The sequence below is a fragment of the Acanthochromis polyacanthus genome, chromosome 18 (assembly GCF_021347895.1).
Source record: "Acanthochromis polyacanthus isolate Apoly-LR-REF ecotype Palm Island chromosome 18, KAUST_Apoly_ChrSc, whole genome shotgun sequence".
Taxonomy (NCBI): domain Eukaryota; kingdom Metazoa; phylum Chordata; class Actinopteri; family Pomacentridae; genus Acanthochromis; species Acanthochromis polyacanthus.
Window position 1 is genome coordinate 15,723,355 of NC_067130.1, and position 21,208 is coordinate 15,744,562.

A 21,208-nucleotide genomic window follows, 5' to 3' on the forward strand; every position below is an offset into this window, starting at 1 on the left:
CGCTCTGTCTGTAAGCACCATCTAAGTTACAGGTTACACATCACAAGTGACAGCCTATCAACACTGACAGGGGACATATTAAAAGCATCTTGTAAATAAACACATGTAAAACATAAATAAGCAAAAGCATTTCAACAAAGTTTAGTTTTGCTGTTGTCAATTTTCATGATTTTCATTTTTACTGCAAACGTATGTAAGTTCCAAACATCGGCTTCCTGTCTCCTCGATTACTAATAATCCGTATTGATAACGGCTCTAAAAAAAAAAAAAAAAGCAACACTTCAATCAACCACTAGTTTTCAAAATGACCAGACTAGAACACAAACTATGGTTGTGACATACATTCAGAACAAGACAAAAATACCAGGAGGCTCATAATCTGGTCTTTTCTGGCTTACATTTATGACAAAATCAGCTTTTTCCATAAAATCAAGCAGATGACTTCAAAATTATGTTCCACTCGGTTTACATTTAAAAATGACGTAGCAAATTTAATAAAAATGGCTAAAAACTCTAGTTTAAGCTAAAGTCATGAGGGATTGCAGCTTAGATGTGTAAAGCACAGACAGACAAAACAGACAGTATAGAAATAAAACACTCACATTCTCTCATACATCCACACATTCAAAAAATCTTTTCTAGAATTTGGCTACGAAATCACAGTTGATAGATTTGATATCACAGATACAAGTGACAACATACACCAATGAGTACCTGCTAGAAAAGACATGTAAGAGAAAACGTTTTAGAAGATACAATCATCTTCCACACATACTGATATGAGGGAGTTCAGCCTTTTCTATTCAGAGTTCCTCATTTCTGAGCAGTGGAAATACGAGTAGGTGAAAGAGAGCTGAGGTCAGTCAAAACCCCCACAGAGACAGGAATGGGAACAGAAAAGGATTAATTGAAAGTTATCTCATGTGACAGTTTGCATCTGAATTAAAGGGCAATACTGGTGGTTTTGCATGTTTTAGTCCCATCAACTACAATTGATCCACATTTCTGCTGGCATTTTCAAATGAACAGATTTCTGCTCTGAGATCTCTTTTTATTGTTTAAAAAAAACTTTATTTTTCTTTTCCTAAATTTGTGAACAAGTTTGAAAATACTTCTTTGTAGGGAAGTTCGATGCTGAAGTGTAAAATGTATAACATTTAGTCAGTAATAAAATACTGGACATGGATGTAGAAAAGGATAATAAATACAAAGTTTCCTGAAACAGGAATCTTTTTGTAAAGCAGTCAGCAGGGACATAAAATACAAGTTACTGTGCAGACATGCAAAACTACCAGTAAGATTCTTTAGGATTGCACAGGATGTTTTTATCACTTTTACACAAGCAGCAATACAAACTAAATTTGAAAACGCAGCACTGTTTCATTTCCTTTTACTGAATTCTGTGTAATGTCTCGATCTTCCATGCTTCAGTAAATGGAATACTTGTAATCAAAGACAACACAACTGTTGTTTCAAGACTAGCTTCTTGAGCTGCTGTGCCGGGTCTTTCCAGTTTAGGTCAGTGTTAGGCTAAGCCTATTGTGGCTCTTTGGCTGTACGTCCAGAGTGCAAAAAAGGCTCTTTATTCTAGCCTATATTTGCATAATAATCGGGTCTGAACTGTGTCAACTCTGAGCCTGAGCTCCGCTCCAACAGCTGATGAAGCAGCAGGAGCACGCGCTGCTGACCCATGATGCCTTGCAGGCGTGGGAGCTGTGTGGGTTAAAGGCTGAGATTCTGAGGACTCTTCTAATTGGTCATGACAACAGGAAATGACATCAGCTTCAGGCCCAGGGGGCTTGGGTCTACAAGTCCTGAGAATCGGATGGTCGCTGCAAGTGCTGATTTATTCTACTGGACACATAATCACTGAAACAACAGCATATTTTTCACCGCTATGAAAAAGCAAAGCAAGCCTACACGTATAATCCACAGAACAGATAAACACACACAAGCACTGCTGCACAGTCCACTACATCGCTAGTGTTCGGTGGCTGCTTTACATTGATAATGAGGACTCAGTGCTGCCATCGGCTTTGTTTTAACAGCAGATCGCTGTGCTGCTGAAACAATGCCAGCTTTTACACACAGTCCCCACCATCAAACAAACAAACTCAATCTTTGCTGTCTTTTTGGGCTCAGTGGACTGTGGAGTCTGGACCGGGGGCATAGAAGGGGAAAATGTGACAGAAAATGGCGAGAGAAAGGGCAGGGTGCTAGGTGAGGGGGTGAGGAATGCCAGGCAATTGTGTTAAGCATGGAGGGTATAGGACGAGCTTGCGTGATTGCTGCATGGCACTGAGATGACACATACCTTTTCCACGTCAGCCTTAGTCACGTTAATGTCAGCGTCCATCTTCTCAAAGTATTGCTGTGCTCTGTCTGCTTCTTTGCAGTCCCTCTCAAACCTTCTTTTACACTGAAATCAGAGGATTTTGACAGACATTACATCAGTAATTTCCTGCCACGACCCTCCACAGGGACACTATATAAGCTGACCTTTAAATAAGCATGGTAATGGACGTCATAACATGCACATATACGTCACATATGTTCCAGACTCTGCATTGTGAGCAGCAGAGATCAGTTTATGTCACTGACACAGCAATGTGCTCTGTTCACGTCTGCAGCCTGCAGATTAAACAAATGTTCATAGTGGTCATTGGTGTACAGAAAAACAAGCATTCATACAACCCTCTTTCGACCCCTCAAACCGAACAATCAGTGTTTGTCGGGCCAGCGTGCACTCTGAACTACGCCTATCTGCCTCGCACACAATGGTATCATTGAATGCAACGAGAAGTTTGAGGAGGACAAGGCAGTTATGCATCTCTCTCACACTCTTTCTCTCCCCCGTCAAAGGGGCCTGGCAGAGATAAGAAGTGGTGTTCTGTGTAGTCTCTCTTTAAGCTCCCTCACTAAAACAAATAGAAAGACAGTCCTGGGCCTGCACTCACCTACATTTTCAGTGTACACTAGTGTGAAACTTCATACTGAAAATCTGGCCTGCAACTTATAATCAGGTGATAGTTCAGTAGTTCAATGTGTGAATCCACATTCTCAAGATCATTTTATCTAGATGAACCTCATGCCATACTGTGTGTTAATTAGTTTGTTCACATTTTGTCTTCTTAACAATTTAAGCCTGCCATTCAGAGAACAGATAACGATATTCATTGATAGAAAATTTGTTGTGACTTTATTTTTTAGTAGAACATCTGCCCTGTATTATCATGACATATGTATAAACAAGCAAAGAAGAAATGACGCATTGTTAGAGCTTTCTGGGTAAAGACAGAAGCAGAGGTCCCTCAGGGCTCTGATATTTTCCTTTTTTCCCAGACATAAACTGACTGGAACCTCCTGTCTGTGCTCCATCCGTTTTTATGATGATATACTTTGCAGTCACACAACTCCTCCTCGAGTGTCTGATGCAGCATGTGCTTCAGTATCATGTGGTGGTGATGATGATGACCGAATGTGCCGTGGGCAATGAAGGTCAAAAAAACCATCTGTGCACAGTTTCACATTGTTTTTTTAAGCTTTAATACTGCAATATTAGCGTACTTGCTGGTTGTTTGAAAAGATCTATAATTACTTGTGAACATTAATTCCATAATGACTAAGTGAAAGCTAATGTTGTTGTCTGGTTAATGTTCTCTCTGTGAGCCAATGTATTAGCCTAGCCGCGCTAGACAACCCACGGCAACGAATTTAATTCTCTGCCAGGGTGGGTCTAGTTACCCTCCATAAGGCTCAAGGCTGGATTCTCCTAAAACTGGCCGGACGAATCACCATGAAGTGTAGAGTCAGAAGGCGGGCGTAACTAAGTGACGACAGAGGCGCGACGATTCTGACAGAAACAACCGGAAACAACTAGCCTAGCCGCGCTAGACAACACACGGCAACGAATTTAATTCTCTGCCAGGGTTGACAACAAAAACGACAACAGTCGTTGAGCTCCATTAGCACCGACTCTGAATAATCTTTCTGTTAACATGTCTGTAACAGGCGTAAACTAACCGTGACGTCACCCGTTGGTTTCAACGCCGAGAAAACGAAGCCCGGATTTTGCTACTTCCTGGTCGCCGTTTTGGATTTTTTGGAGCCAGTGACGTAAAAAGCGTCATCAAACAGACTGGACCGGAGAGGAACTAGGGGCAGGATTGGCTGAGGACTCTCTTATCCCGCCCACGTTTTACCGCAGAGGCTTCTGTTGCTGTCCATCAAGTATAGCCACGCCCCCTGGCTCCGCCAACTTTACCGATTTATTTAAAATTCAGTATTGATTTATTTTAAGATCAGCCACCTGATCTCTCATTTAGACCATGAAAACTAACGGGAAAAAAATCCTGAGCTGTAGAAAATCAGTCTATCAAATTTTATTTTCTCCAAAAATGAATTGGGGTCTATGGAGAAAAAGCTTCTTGGAGCCAACCCTAGCGGACGGCGTGATATTGCAAGTTTTTGACACTTCTGGGTTGGCTTCAATTCTGGAGCCAGATGCTACGTCCACTATATATACAGTCTATGGTCTGTAATATACTTGAACTTCACCCATTGACTGTATAAATAAGGCTTCACCGAACTACCGCATCCTCTGATTTCCGGCGCTCTAGGAGCCTATTCGTTGCGCTGATTGGTTGTATACCTACCCAATTGCTGCAGAGTGATTTGATAGACAACCTTTTAGCCCGCCTCCCTCCCTGTCGAGCGTGCCTAGACCCTTGTGCCTTCAGAAACATGGGTCTAGCGTGGCTAGGCTACCAATGTATGCGATTGAAAGAGAAACACCACTCTGCAACACCGCCCTACAGCCAGGACTATGTTGTGTTTTAAAAGGGTCGACTGATAGCAAATTCTCCACTAAAGAAATCCTTTCACTGAATGATTTCCTGCGCTTGGAGCAAGCAGCTCCTGAAAAATATTTTCTGTTTTTCATCTTACTTTCAAGTTGTTTCTTCAGGCTGGTAACCCAAATTAGTCTGTACAGTTTTTGACTTCTCAGCCAACAAAAGGTTATTTCAGATCGAAACTGGATTTTAAAACTTAATAAAATGCTCCAAAACCTCCAACCTTGGTCATGACATTACAATACTTCTAAACATTTTGTGACTACATACCAATGACGGCACCATCAAAAAATAGTGTAAGGGCAATATTGTGGCACTGCTCTTAAATGGGCTCACTTACCGATTCCAGCTGTTTCCACGAGCTCTCAATGTGCTGCTGTGCTTTACGCCCATCATGGAAGTGCTGTTAGAGGAGTTGAAGAAGGAAAAGAAAAAAAAGACATATTTATTATAATGCTATTCATGAGCTTAAGGGATTTAAAAGCAGGTGAACCTGACCTTGACATATTAAGGATCATAAATTAGAAGCAGGGTGGAATGAGAGTCTCAACCATATCATTAATCACCAGGAATATTACTCACGCTGTGACACGAAAGTATTAATGCAAACTGAGAAACTAGGGCAAATTCAGACACTATAATATAGCTACATCAAAAATTATGACCGCATAACCCACATGCTTAAAGCTCAGAGATTTGTCTATGCTTGAGCAGATGGCTATACTGTATGTCTATTTGATGAAAGAACAACCAGATCCTATCCTACCAGTTCACTACAGGTGCACTGTCACAATTCAAAGCAACAAAAAAAAAATCAGAACGACAAAACTATAAGAAATTCCACAAAGAGAAATAAAGTAAAACAAACTGTAGGACTAACAATGACAACCAGGGTACCAGCAATGGTGCAATGAAGCAGAACAGATGCTGTTTTCATGAAGCTTCAAAATCACGTGTACAGATCAAGACGCCAGAGGGAATTTTCTAGTAAAAAACAGTCTTCTCTGCTTTCTGTTGCAGCCTCATGCATACATTGAATGTAGACTGATTTCCTGATCTCAGTAGAAAAACATGAAAAAGCAAAAGGAAAGAAAGATAAAAGAAATGACTCAACAGCATTCCTCTAGTGAGGAAAAACAAAAGAATCAGGACAATCTGTCTCGCTGTGTGCTGGTGGGTCAGTTCAATACTCCGGCTCCCTGATGACAATCTCTAATGAGTTGGGTGATCCCCAACTTTCTTCTTCTGGCACACAATGAGGTTGGCATTTGTGGTTAAGAGTGAAATGTGTAAACCACAACTGGTGGATGCACTGCTGTGACACATGGTCGGGAAATTTGTGTAATAACTGTGGTGATCCCCTGACTTTTTCTCTTGTGTAATCACCAAGTGCAGATTTCAGTTTGTCTAATACTTTTGTTTATGACCAAAGTTCATGCAAAACAAATGACAGTCCCTTCAGCCTCATCTGCATGTTTTTGATGATAATTACGATCATAGCCAGGACAAAAAAGGTAGAATATGAAACACACAGAAGCTAACTGATAAAGTAGGAACAACAACAGTACATTACATGACACAAGAAAGCTAAAACGCAGCATGAAATACGACTTGGAAGACAAACCAGAGATTTTAATCCAGGGGGAGACAGACAGGCCACGGAGGATTTCAGCACTGCCAAGTGTGGCATATTGGACAAAGCTAGGTGGCAGCTGCTGGTCTAAACTCACAGAGAACATACGCTGTGTGTTTTCGCACAAGGCCTCACTTGGCCTATTAAGGTGCATTTGGCCCGGAGGCAGAGCACATCTCTCTACAGCTCTCTGCGTGGTTGACAGCAAAATCCCCCTGGAAGTGGAAACACAGAGGAGCAATTTGACACCTCTGTTGTTTTGAAATTAGATTCTGATCACTTAGAAAGCATACAAATACTTCCTTCATTGCCTGCAGTCGAGCTAATCTGCCAAAGAATTCAAAAAGAATCAAATTAAACTGAAAACGACACAGAGACTCGACTATCAATGAGGTATCCCCGGGTTACGCCGACTGCGGAAGCGAGGGTCAGTAGCTGAGTTGAATATCGATGCTGGCATTCAATAACGGACCACAGCCATTCTAAAGAACAGAAAGCTGTTGCTTGTACTTCTCTGGCATTTCAGAGCTTCTGCAGCACAAGGAAGTCAGTATTCTGTGGACTGACTTAAACACACAAGCAGGAGATGTGAAATTAAGACTGACGCAGGAGGTGTCAAGATCTTTCTCACCTGAATAACACCGAGCATGAGGGTAAGTTAGTGGAAATGTACCACGGTTTACCTCAGATAGTCACACTTCTCATTTCCCAAAGTTTCGAGGGAAGCTGCGTAAAATAAGGAAGTGCTCCAGTGTTTCAGAGGAAGTATTTGAGCGGTAACAGAAAATGGGACATTGTGGAGCTGCTGAAAACTGTACAATGCAATGCACTGTATATTTATTGAGTCTGATCTTCAAAGACTTATTTGATAAGAGTGATATTTTCATTGATACACTCTGAAAACATGTCTCACTACACGATGCTATGATACAGTGCATATACCACGAAGCTTCCGCTCAAGACAGAGCACCCCGGACTGGATGACGTCACTGTTACTGTAGAGCGTACTTTCAACCAAACATTTGTCTCCATAACAACAATTCTGACTAATATCCAGCATCTCATCTGGATTAGCAAATCATCCATCACTGCAAAGATAAACAAACTACAAATGACACTCTTCTCCAAACAGCTCCATCAGATTTACACGATCCGGCTGCAGGACGAAGATCTACCGAGCGCACTGCCAAATCAAACCAAGACACATGAGCTCATTCACTTTCACACACGATAAAAAGAGCCGTCAGCCATCTGGGATGCAGGTATACTGCAAACAGAGAGGCAGATGTGCTGCAGTGTCGGCTTCTCCGTGTTTAAATTCATAGACTCTGGAGGTACATTCATCACTCTTAGTACATCTAGGCCTCAGGGTTAGAGTGGACATATGCCGTCTTTCTTGTATTCATCCCAATCAGTAGCAGCATGTGACGGCTGGTGCTGTCAGGGACATCTGAGGCACTTCAACACAACAGGTTGGTGACCTGAAGCTGCCACTCTCAGCTACCCAGGCAGCTAAAGAAACTATGAGAAACACAAAACGAACTCTTTGAAACTTTTACTACAGTGCATCACTATATTAACTGCAATAAAAGTGGGATTGGAAAGTATGACATCACAGACAGCGGATTTAATATTTGCTCAATAATGCAGTGCAGGCCAGATTTCTCTGCTATGACTACAAAGCAATTTTCATAGAGAAAGGAATTCCTCATGGTATGACACAGACCACCAGATTCCCTCCAGGTACCATAGTCCTTGAGACAGAAGCAAAGCATTTAAGAATGAAAGGACACAGATCTTGCAATCTAATAAGAGATTTTATAGAACTCTGATCCTGTGGACACTTCAGGGACGAAACTATTCGCTACCTCTTTTAACGGCTTCTGTGCTTTCCAGTGTCATATACACGTAGTAGCTGCCTCCTACATCTCTAGAGATATCTATCGGATGTGTGTACATTCATGAAGTGCCTAATATGCCTTCAGCAAAACGAAGACATAAGGCGACGGAAAGAAAAGTCAGCAAACATCCTCTGCTGTCTGACAAATATGACAGGAAAGGAAGACCCACTGCAGTGCAGCATTTGCATTTTTGAGTCACTTGTCTTAAGAGGGCCAGATGAATATACATCTGCACGCACTCAACCTCTAACTGATTTGTTAGTCATTCACTGACATGACTTGGGTAATAGGAATGTGCACCTGCAGTCCTGTACAGATGTCAGCACTCATGTAATCATCAGGTGTTACAAATAGCCACAAGTCACAGAAGATCTAGAGTTCATTAAACCTCTTCAAAGATCCATTGAGACTTTTCTTCTAATGTTTAAAGAGCCATGTGACACTTCAGACCGAGCATTATGCAGAGGGTGTTTATACTGAAGTCATTCTGGACTGCAGTGACTATGGGTCGATCAATTGTCCCTCTCAGCTTCCTATTTGTTTTTCCACTCAATACAAGAAGGCATGAGAGGCCACTCCTGAGAGATACACTGCTTTTACACTGTGGCTGCATCTCTCTTCTCCGCCTCCAAGATAAATGAGGACGATGTACTCTGCCAAAACCACCTAAAGACGTTGTATTGTGCATTATAGCCTCTGCTGAATTTTCACTAAATGCAATCTTATTTTTCCATCCTTGGCAGCTGAATAGCACGCTTTTTTTTCCATTTTTTTCAAGCTGGCTGAACATCACATCACAACTTCTTCCAACACAAAAATATATAATTATGTGTTGCGCTGTGGGTGTAGGTGAACACAAAAAAGAACGCACAGAAGTGCGTTTAAAACAACACATACTGAAACAGAAAATATAGCACTGTGACATTCATAACATGTTAAAGTAAATGAGCTGTCTTGGGAGGTCCTGCAGAGTGTTTAAGGGTCTTCATCAGTCCTCATTAGAGACGACCCATAAGCCCTGTGATCAGAGACCTGAGGAGGACAGCAGTGTGCTGACTGAACACCTTATTATGACTCCTCAGCACAAACACAGTCCAGTGAGACTTAGGCTCTTCATCCCATATTAACCCTGCCGCCTCTTCAACATTACACATTATACTATTAGGCATTAAACAAGCACTGCATAGCAAATAAGAGGGTATCTTAGCGAGGTTGTGATTCATTTTTATATCCATTTTAATCTATGGAGTAAAAAAATGACTTCACATTTCACAGTCACTTATAATAAAATCAGGTTCTATATCTGCTCTCCTAAAATCCGTTAAGACAACATTCCTGGCCTCACCTCCAATGCCACCCCAAGCAGAGCTTAGCGAGGTTCAGTGAGGGAAAACAGCAAAGGGAGGTGGGGAGAGTTATAAAACAACCCCACATGAGAAACTAATGAGGTATTATATTTTTTTTTCTCCTCCTGGGCTCGCAGTGTGGATTTTACCTGTCCAATAAGCTCACTATAAACCCGGGAGGGGCAGGCCTTGGCCCTCTTCTAATCCCACTGTCTGGATCTGCCTGCACAGACAGCTTTGTCTGACAAAGAAATGAACCTAAATGCTGCGACAGAGGAAACACAGAATGATGTCTACAAACTAGGAAAAAAACAGCGAAGTGAATGAATGAAAGGCGGGTCACGAGGTCGTACAAACACCATTCAGATATATCACTAACAATTTCTCCAGTGGTGCTATGGACAAGCCTATGAGACTCAGTGTTTTTTCTGTAATAATTACAATTTCATTAAAGCCTTTTTCTTTGTAGCTGGGATTTTCTGTAGTCAATAGCCTTTTCAACAGCTGAATAAACCAAAGAGTGTCATTCTCCTCCATTCATGAGTTGGGTGAATGTGTCTTTCAATCAAATGCTTGCAAAAATATATAAATAAATGAAAGCTTAATGAGCTGCATTTACCCTATAAGGACACTGTTCTGAACATGACCGAGAAACTATTTGCTCAGTGTCATTAGATGAAATGATCCTCTGTTTAGAAAAAAAATACTGTCAGCTTTATAGGGTCATGCTGCGCAGGGAAACCCCCAACACTGACTAACTGAAGAAACACTGTTACGGGCTTCTTTTGCCAGGGCACATGACACACTATCAAGAATATCAGCTGCAAAGAAAACGGATGTGGACAAACTGAGAAAACACGAGGTGCAAAGGTTGTGAGGGCAAAAAAACGAGACAAGGGTGCCGAAAGAGAGAAACAGAGATTTAAAAATAAAATACGGGACACGAAGAGGAAAAGTGCAGAGAAATGAAGAGGAAAAGAAGTGTCAAAGTGGCATCCTGCAGCCTCAGAGAAGCAGGGGTCTGGTCAAGGACACTTTGTGACATGAGACAAATCTGATAACAGTAAGTTACGCAAGGCCAAATCAAGCCAGGCCGCACCAAAGCCAATTTTTGGCAGCGTTGGAAATCCCCTTTTCTCCATGTGCTTGCTGTAGCTAAAACTGAATTTAAAGTCAATTCTAATCCCCAATAATGTAGTTCAGAGCTTCCAGTATCAAGACAGAGTCAATGCAGCGGCCTGATGTCACCACTTGTGCAATACATTTAAAATTAAAAGGCCACGGTGCCTTTGAGCAGCACTCTGGTTTTGGTTTTACACTCCAGTTCCCTCAGCTGGACTTCCAAGATGCAAGAGTTCATGACAGATTTCTCAGAAAGAAATTTTTCCAGCTGGGCAGCTCTCTCTCTCTCTCTCTCTCTCTCTCCTCCTCCATCAGCTCCATGGATTTAATGAGCACCACACTGTTATCTACGTATCATGCGCGGCAGGTCATCCGCTGTTCCAAATCACTTTATAATGTTGATGAGGAAAGTGATTTCAACATTTAAGAGCAGTGTGTGGCGCACCGATTTTTTTGTGAGCTGGTTGAAAAGAGGGAAATAAGGCTGTAATGATAGAGAGACGCGATGACTGTGCTCCATAGAAAGGACTCAGTTAGTCACGTTCTGCACTTCTGGTGAGCCTTTGGGTGTATCTATATTTACTCAGTGATGACCTCAGCTCGCACAGAATAGAGTCTGCAGAGAGAAAGAGCTGCTTAATTTGTGGTTGGCCAGTGTGTCTTTTTTCCCCACTCGAGAATCCTTATCCAAATGTCTAAAGTAAATGCTGCATTTAAATCCCTAGCAGGGGTAGAAAGATAAACGCTGGATGGGGAAAGGACCAAAACTTGTAAATGTATTAAGTCTCACCGATTTCCTCTCAGCCTTGAGTTCTGTCAGGTAGCGCGTAAGCTCGGCGATGATTTGGGACGTTAAGTTCTCCGCTATGACCTCGTGTTGACCTGCGTAGTCGTTTAACTCATTAAGCGTCGTCAGGAAGGCTTTACAGAAGGTGTACCTGGTGGGACACAGGAGGTGAGGTTAGGGGAAAGAGTAGCGGTTTGGATTTGGTGTGGAAGAAAAATCATGTTTCATAAAAGAGAGCAGTTAAAGGAATAGCTTGGCATTTTAGAGAATGTGTTAATGAGAGGTTCGATGCCATGAAGCTACAATAAAAAAAATGTATTTTTTTTATTACGGGTGTCATTTCTACACTTTCAATTTTGTGTAGAATAAGCAAATGAGGTATAATGGTGTTTCTACTTTGTGCTAAGTGAAGCAAATCAGCTGCTGGCTCTTCTATTTAACAGAAAGATATAAGAGTGCTATCAATCTTCACGTTTCGCCACAGGAAAGCGAATGAGTGTTTTTCCCAAAATGTCAAACAGTTCCTTTAATTTCTTGACGTAGAGGATCCATCAACTTACTTGCTCTCCTCCTCTTCTCGTGAGTTCTTCTTGGGCTGATATTTCTTTGATAAATTCCTGCAAGAACAAAGACAAAAGCCTCGTCAGACATTTCTTACTGTATCTTTTTCACAGAGTCCGGTCTGCAGATGAGTGGTGCACCATTCCCATTATATTTCCCTGACACTGCCCTTATGGACCTGCCATAGGATCATCCAGCACACCATTCAATCCAGCAGAGTGCTTTCTGCTCCTGCTGCTACATCTCCTTTCCTCTCTCCAGGTTATAAATCATTGCCCCCCAGGAGTATACATGCAGAGCCAGTCACCAGAAACAAGCATGCTTTTCTAATGCATCGCCCTTGTTTGGACTCTGGCTGTACGTAAGCGGCACGAGATGGGAGCAGGGTGAGGAGGAGGAGATATAATGACACGTATAGCAGACAGAGTTGAGTCATTCCATCTCATTTCAACAAATCTGAGGAAATTTTGTTGCATGACCTCCTCTGATCATCTCCAAACTTTTTTTTTAACTATCCCAACATAAGAATAGATTACTTGCAAAGTTTTAACATCATATGATTGCTATTTGCTAAGTTATAAAATATTTAAATCCCTATTTTTCCACTCGGAAATTGATATGTTAGGTAGAAAGGCTTGATTTAGGAAGATAATACTGGGAACTGACTGATGATATAGACTTACAAGTGATCTGAAGGGTTCAAACACCTTAACAATAGAGCAGGAAAAAAAATTTGGAATGAATATACCCATTTCTCTGTGGTACAGGGCAATTTAAAAATTTGGCGAAAATGGCATTTTTCAAGAATTTAGGCATTTTTTTCACAAATTTTAATAAGTAACAAGGTTCATATGTTATAAAAATCTCAAAGTACCTTAAAAGTTCTCTCTAACCTAAAAATATCCAAGAGCTAGCTAGTCTCCTTAGACCTCAAAACGATGCCTATTTATGAAACAGACTGAAAAACACCATACATATATTGGCACAGAAACCAATGTGGGACATGGAGTAGAAACATGAAACTTTGTCTGTATAACAATAAACATCCGAATAATTGATATCTGAAGTATCAACATTGTTTCTTGAATCCTTCATGGCCAATTTAACCAAGAAATGCACTATGTTTTATAGGCGTTTTTTTAGGAATTCTAACTAATATATTGCAGTTAAAATGAGTTATATTGCCTTAGGTCCCATGTAAAACATGTAATTTGTCCCCAACTTATCACACCACTATTTCTGTCCTTTGAACTGCTTGAATTTCTCTGAAATCAGGCCATCATCTGCACCAGATATGTGGTACTGTCCACCACGACGTGTTGAAGGAGCAGTGATTGGACAGAGGATGTGGGCTGTAGGCACCCACACTACGTCATCCTTTCTAGGCCATGTGAACTTCTTGCTGGGACCTTTTGGGTGCATGAATTTCACTTGCAAATCTTCAAATTCAGCTGATAAGTCAAATACGATACCGAGGCTGTCCTGAGAATGCAGTCTGGGAGTGATGCCATTTCTTCTTATTCAGTTACTGTATGAAAGAAAAAACAATGTCTATATAATAATTAACTTCAGATATGCCCTTTGTAACTTATACTACGATGCTGATGCTTCAGATTCATCTTTCATCTTTAGTTGGTCATGTAAATGGTTCCTAAAAACAAAAACGAGGATCAAAATGTATAGTAAATTGATTCAGCAGTTGCTCATCTTTGGCACAAGAAACAAATATGAAAGTAAGTTCACACATACTTCACACATACTAGTTCCTCCAAAAAAAATTTGAACCGCGTACCATGTATCCCACATGCACTTTTTAATGCCTAAAGTTAGGCTATTTTGGGTCTACACCTGAGTTCAACAGCCTATAAATCAATAAATAAGCTTTATTTTAATGTTTTAAAACTTCTACCTTATGCAACTTTCATTAGTAAAGAAGAAAATTCATTCTTTCAATGTCTTTTCACAAGAATAAGTCCTAAAATAGAGGCATGAAAAACCCAAAATAAAGTCGCCCATGAAATAATAAGGATATTTTGGGAAATTCCACAGTCCAGTATTTTTTATTTTCATTCATTTCTATACTTTTCTCACCAGAAGGGTAAAAGTTTTGGAAGGGGAAAAAATTCTGACCATGTAAAAGGAGTATAAATTGCTTTTTTTAGTAGTTTAAAACCCTAAAATCATAGGCGAGGATTAAGTTTGGACTGACTATGGGTATTAGATTAGATCATTACTGCTTATACTGTATGTTTATAACCATAATACTTTGCATTTGTTCATAAAATTACCCAAATAAAGCCCAAAAATTTTTTTGGGAGGATCTGAGAAAGTGGTGCAACAAGCATTTGTTGAATTGACATGGAATGACTCAGTTGTGTAAGGATGAAAGAAAACATGTCATAGTGCTAGATGTAGGTGAATGAGTGGTATTTGGCTTCAAAATAACACCCGTGACTGTCATTACGGCGGTGTTTTTCTACGTCCTTCTCTCAACCCAGAAACATGATGCACTGTGTGCTACAGTGCATCACGTCACTCGTTATTTTGTAAAGGCAGTGTGACACGCTCAGCGCCCGACTGGTACTCTGTCAGTAAAACATAATAACATACACAACGCGCTGATGGATCTGGGTACACGTGTGCCTGTGACTTCAGGATCCTTTGTCTGATTAAAGAGCACTGCTGTCAGGTTCAACATTAACAACAAAGCAGTGCAGTTACACGAAAAAGGACAAACACAAACCACTTACACCATCTATATATTATCTGAGACACTGGAAATCAAAACATAGCAAGATATACACAAAAACTGTGCTGTAATTTTCCCATCTAAAATTGTGAGTATTTTGTGTATCTGTTTTACAAGCCTTTCTGCTGGATTAGAAATGTATGTTGTCAAATTTTAGATTAAAGGTCAGAAATGTTTCAGAAATATTAAAATCACAACACTTGTCATATCAGCACCAAAATGATTACTGTATTTCTATATCAGTCACTCCTAAAGGTGATAACAGTCAGAGGTGGCTGCGCTTGTTTTATTGTGAAATTACAGCAGTATACTTACTGATCTAGATCTAAATGCTCCAGCGTGTACGTGCTGTAAAAGAACATGCCTAATTCCTGCTGAAATAAATAATTCACATGTTGAAAAAAAAAAAAATCTAATGTAGGTCTGCAGTCAACTCCATCCAGCTCTCTCTGCCCACATCCCCCACACCTCGCCTCCCCACCGGTGGTGTTTGCACTGTTGCTAGGCAGATCTGTCTGCCTATCTGGCTCTGTGTCCCTCTCACCCCGACTCTAATTTTAGCGCTGGTTCCCATTCACTCATTCATTCACTCACGGCCACATCATTTGCAGACTGTGTTTGTCAGCTTACCTGAGTAACATATTTAATAAAGTTGTCGAAATTAAGGTCGCAGTTCGCTCTGACTAAGGAGGATAAATGGAGCTCTGTCAGGTGTATGTTTGTGTGTCTGGTTCTGTCGGTACGTTCTGTTTTACCTGAATATCACTGGAAGAAAATGTCTGTACATACTCTTTTTTTTCACCCTCATCCAGTCTCCTTTGTTGGCGAGACTTTATTCCCACTTAGTTATGGATTATGCCAGACTGGAATTTGGGGGAGGAGGCGGCATTAATGCACTGCCCTGCAATGACTAGACTGAAGCATTGTGCATGTTTACACCAATGAAGGGAAGAGGATTATTCATGGATTAGTGCAGTGTGTGGTTGGTATGGTGACAGAAATGGTACAAAGTAGAGTTATAGCCACAGATGATATTCGATTGATGAGCAATGTAGGCTATTCTGTATAGTTTAAAAAAAAGAAAAGTTTATTTGCAGTTGTATTACTACTGCTGACCTCACTTATACAGCTGCTGATCAATAATTACCCCGCTACAACTGGCCCACTTCTGCAGGCATTTTTTATTATTGATCTGACAAAAGCTTTCTTGATTATTCATTTGATCAATGAAATAGTAAAAATGTTAGTCTTTGAATTATTTCTTTTCTCTATTTCACTCTCCAAAACTCAATGATATTCAATCACGATTACCTTTTTTTATTAACTGACTAATTTATCAAGCGGCTCCAATCTATTAACCCTCTTAACCAAAACTGGTTTCGGGGTGTTTTACTGCTACTGTCACATTTTCACTCCTGTCACACTGGTTGTAGCTTCATCACTGATGGCTTCATGAGTTACGCCACTAGGCACAGGAATTGGACTTTTTAGTTCTGCAGAAGCTAGTTACAGCAAAAATCATTTTTTGGCTTTTTTTTAATAAGTCGTCAAAAGTGGATCTCATGAAATATTGCAATTTAAAGCTTAGATTTGGATAATATTCCTGAAATTACCTGGTTGAGGACGGACCAAAAGCTTAAAGTCTTATGATTCTTACTGCTTTTACAGTTTCATTCTATTTCGGTGATTTTTTTTAAAGATGACAAGTCTTTCAGACCAGCTAGTGAGTCTTGGGTTCAGATGGTAAACGATAAATACTCCCTGCAAACCAGGTACTAGTGCCATTTTTCACTTGGTTCAGCTTGAGAACCAGTTTACTTTCTCACAAGCTTGAGCCATCAAAAGACAACCTCATTACATCATTGCATTACTGTATACATCAGAGTCTCTACTGTAAAAAGAATTGCTACCTCCAAGGCAGAAAAAAATCTGCCCAACAACACAAGTGACAGAAAAAGAAGACTGGACAAAGGGGCAGTTCCATTAGTTTATTACTTCTGGTACGAGTGTCCCTGCTAGATTAAACCTACTTTCATGAGCTAAGTCGATTACAAAGGATAATTAGTCCTCAACTACGGCCAAGTAGCACCAAAACAAAGAAGCAGTGTGCTGAAAACTCAGTGACTCAAGTTGTCCTGTTAGTATGTCCTCATTTCCCCAGTTTAGCCTTTTCTGACAAGCATGTCCATGTGCACATAAGTGTGTGTATGTGTTTGTCTTCTAGATAGCAGACCCAGTATGACAGCAGGCCCTCTGTATAGACACTGAAACTGGAAACATCCACACCATCTGTGGAGCCTGAAGTTTAATAAAATCCGACCAGCCAGAACATTTAAACATACTGTAGACAGATGCTGGCTAATTAAATTATGGGATATCCATATGTGCACAGACATGAGAGCAAATTGGTGAACACATTCTGTATGTTTTTAGTCCACTTTTTTTGAAACAAGGCGTGAATTCAGATTTAATGAAACTGACTTAGACAAAATTACAAATTATCCTAAATAATTTTGTCATAAATTATTTGCTTTTAGTATATTAGACATGTTGTTTAAAAAAAAATGCAGATGTTGTAGCAGGATTTCAGAAATATTAAAAGCAGAACTAATTCAAGCATTATCAAAAATAATCCACAAGCGTGATTAAAATTCTGGTGGAAAAAAAGCGCTTTTGCTGTTTAATACGCGTCTGTGTGAAAACCTAACGGGTGCAGGGACATGTGGGTAATGCTTGCATGTAAACACAGACAGCTAGTCCTATTATCTCAAGCTGACTTAATTCTCAAGAAGACATGGCATGATCTGTAGAGGATCTGAGTTTTTGTGTGAATACTGGAATGGTATTGGCTCCTCACTACGTAATGGGGGAGGTGAGGTCAGTACTTGGAGCATTAGCCATATTGCACGACCTCATTAAAGATGTGGATTGCAGACTTGGGGGGTAACTCCTACTGTGTTGGCTGACGTGCAGGAGGCCTTAGGAGATGGATCCACTCAGCACAGGACTGTACACACTCCCATCACTGCCTTTGAAAATCAGTGACTGCACCAAAACCCACTGTCTGTGAGGAGAATTGGAGGGGGCGGTGCCGACACTTGTGGTTGGAGGAAAAAAATCTGGGTCAGACCTGGGGTTGATAACGCTGATACCTAGTAGTCTCTATGGAAACACAAGCTCCTCCCCATCCCCCAACAACCTGACTTCCTACTGCCTGAAGCTGAAACCAGCAACAACAACAGACAGCCTGCATGTAGGAGAGAGTGAGAGAAGGAGGCAGACAGAGAGACTCTTCAGAGTACAAAAAAAAGAGAAAAGGATGGAGGGGGGGGAACAGACATCCTCTTCCGCCTGATTTTTTAGCATTACATAAAGCAATTCTGCTTCCCTGCTTGGAAACAACAGTACTGCTGTTAAAACAGGAGCCTTTTTTAATATTCCAGTGTACTACTTCCCATGTGGGATTTCTGATTTGAGCTTCCTCCTCCAGAGGGAGGTCAGAGGTCAGGGTCAGCTTCATAATGAGCTGGTAAAGATTCAATCTCTTGTTCCAAGGATACTTCAGCAAGTCAAATCCTGCTGTAGCCTGCAGAGTGGGTTTTTTATCTAAGCCATCTGGAGGAAAACCATCCACCCTAATTACCACGCTGCAACTCTGAAAATGGATCATAAGTCAGCTTGAGTACTCACCTAATTTGTTTTGCATAGTTGGTTTCAATCTCTGACCTCTCCTTGACAAATTTGGTGTACTTCTCCACAAACTCGATCCCCCACTGTGTATGCTTCTCCAAGTTGTCAAACTGATCCTGCAGAAAAGAGGAAGATGCAATGATTACATCAGTCAAAGGAGACAGAAGTCTGCTATCATTTACTAGGCAGAAAGAACTGATAGAACTTCGGCATAACAAACAAAAGGCCAGAAAAAAAAAGACGCTACATAGTAACACATTATAGGACCTACTGCTGTTTGCAGTTTGCTTTCAATACATCACATGTTACCAAGCATTCATCTTAGTATTTCAGCATAGCAAAAAATTCCTCCTTCTAAAATGGCTCGTCTTTCTCTACTCGGCCTTGTGTTTGATTTTTTGTGGGAATATTGTTCATCTGGCTCCCTTCAACCAGAGTCACTGGCCATATATGCATCAGTCAACATGTTTATTCCAAGTCACTGATCAGACAGAAGCATCTGAGTCAAGCATTAAACCGTCAAATTTGGTGTGACCTGAATATGACCGACACTGTCCTCTAGCCACAGTCATTTTAAGCTACTGGTAGTGAGTCTCCACGAGTATCCATAATAGAATTTTAAAGTGTGGTCTGTTACAGAGTGTAGTTTGCAGTAAAAATAGGCAGTAAGCAGTCTGCACTACTGATAACCAAATACAGCTGTTCAGGCTGAACTCGTTATTCAGGATTTGTTCATGACTTGTGAGGAAAAAATGAGCCTTTAGTTGGCGGCGGTTACATCTTGAAATTCACCACTTCAGAAAAATTTCACCACTTCATCTGGGATATCAGTTAACACACACACACACACACACACACACACACACACACACACACACAGACACACATGTGCGCACCACAGCTAAGATTTACTGATGCTCATGTGGTTATATTCACACAATCTTCTGATTTAATTTTTAAAATGAAGCAAAAAAAAAGGACAACCTTGGTGTAGCTCCAACAGCCCCCCATCCTCTCTTCTACCATGTCTGAAGTCCTCCTGTAAAGTCCAGCTAACAGATCTTCTTGCACAGAACACTAAGCAGCTGAAGCGTCAGAATGACGAGGTCTGTCTAATTCTGTGAGCTAACCATGCATTGTGCTATCTGTCTGCTTTTAGCATGCTGCACTGAAAGCACATCCACATCACTGACACAGGAAGCGGTTGTGGTAATGAAAAGATCAAGAGGTGTACTGCTGACAAAGCCATGTAACAATTTGAGGGATCTTTAAGTGTGTTTTCTGGCTTTTTTTGTTACAACTGCAGTATGCTTTAAATTCGGAACAACTGAGAGGTTTTTTTTAAGCTTTACTGAAGCCGCATCATCTCTCAAACACCTTTGAAAAAGCTATTTAGGTATTCAGGGAAAACAATAGGTTGTGTTTTGATGGAGGGGGATTTTCCAGTCTGCATTGTTAGGCAGTTTCAATGAGCAATCACTCATCAACAAGCCACTCACCAGAAGAATGACAAGATAAAACCGAACAATTAGGCATTTTACTGAAAAAGAGACAACTCGTCTGTCTCCTCACTCCTCTTTGTTATCTCCTGTTTCACCTAGCCACTGTTTTCCTTCTTTCTACAACAAGTTTGCATTTCCTTTAAATGCCTAACAGCATGCTCACTGAGATCCATGCGCTAATTAAAGCAATCAAGTAGCATTTACTTCATTCTGACAAGACAGCAACCATTCAGGGCACAAAACAGGCAACAAGCAGCACACGTCACTGGAGCTACATCATGCACACAAAACCCTCCTCTCCTCCTCCGCACACATAACTCAGATTACCCTTTTTTGCAGGGGCACCATCTTATCCACTGTGTCTCACTGTGAAATATCCAAATCCAGAAAATGTCCATCCAACTCTCCAAAACAGCAAAGCAAAAACAAAAAACACTGAGCCTAGGTTGGAGAGGGCATCCACAAGATCTTTTTCCAGGTATCCGAAGTGGAACAAGCACAGACTAGCGAGAGTGTGCCTGGGTTGGGAACAATGCCCGCTGACCCCACTCAATAACAAAAGAAACTGCACAGTTGTAGCGAGTAATTCCCGATTATCTGGAAGGAGTAGGAATTCCAGAGAGCAGGGGAGGGACCGATGCAGCACCGGCGCACTCAAACACACAGTCTGAGGCCACTGCTGCCCACAGCATTCAGGCTTAATGCTCCATCAGGCGTAAGGTGGAATAAGTGGGATGAGAGAGGAGGACGGTGAGAGAGAGAGAGCGGAAAAACACAGGGAGGGGGGCTTGAAAGGAACCGAAATGACAGAAGAGGCGGGATTACATGGGAGGGGATTAAATTAAGGGGGGCTACAAGCCAATGCTGCTGGGGCCTCTTCAACTTTGCCCCCGGCTTCACTGCACTATATTGTAAAATCTGCTATATAAAACAAAACAAAAGCATCGAGCTGGTGATCCACAATGTGATGAGTCACTCTGAGATCATGAATCTTTGCTAAGGTCACATGGGACCTGAGAGATACTTGCTGGAGTTTAATGGAAAAGTCATCCACAAAGCAATTT

General features: G+C 41.0%; 1 protein-coding gene across 25 annotated transcripts in view; it reads right to left on the bottom strand.

The window, feature by feature from the left end:
• LOC110950497 (formin-binding protein 1) overlaps positions 1–21,208 on the bottom strand; it is a 64,638-nt gene that overhangs the window by 26,180 nt on the left and 17,250 nt on the right. For 24 of the 25 annotated variants that reach the window (XR_007937409.1, XM_022193095.2, XM_051938145.1 and 21 more), the window contains exons 2-6: positions 18,643–18,758; positions 12,203–12,259; positions 11,646–11,793; positions 5,194–5,256; positions 2,315–2,419 (exon numbers count right to left, since the gene is read on the bottom strand). Coding sequence is in view for 24 of the 25 variants with exons in the window: in XM_022193095.2 (XP_022048787.2) it covers positions 2,315–2,419; positions 5,194–5,256; positions 11,646–11,793; positions 12,203–12,259; positions 18,643–18,758 (489 nt within the window). In the remaining variant the exon portion in view is untranslated. Of the gene's footprint in view, positions 1–2,314; positions 2,420–5,193; positions 5,257–11,645; positions 11,794–12,202; positions 12,260–18,642; positions 18,759–20,471; positions 20,864–21,208 lie in introns of those variants that run through there. The other variant, XM_051938134.1, reaches the window with a different exon arrangement.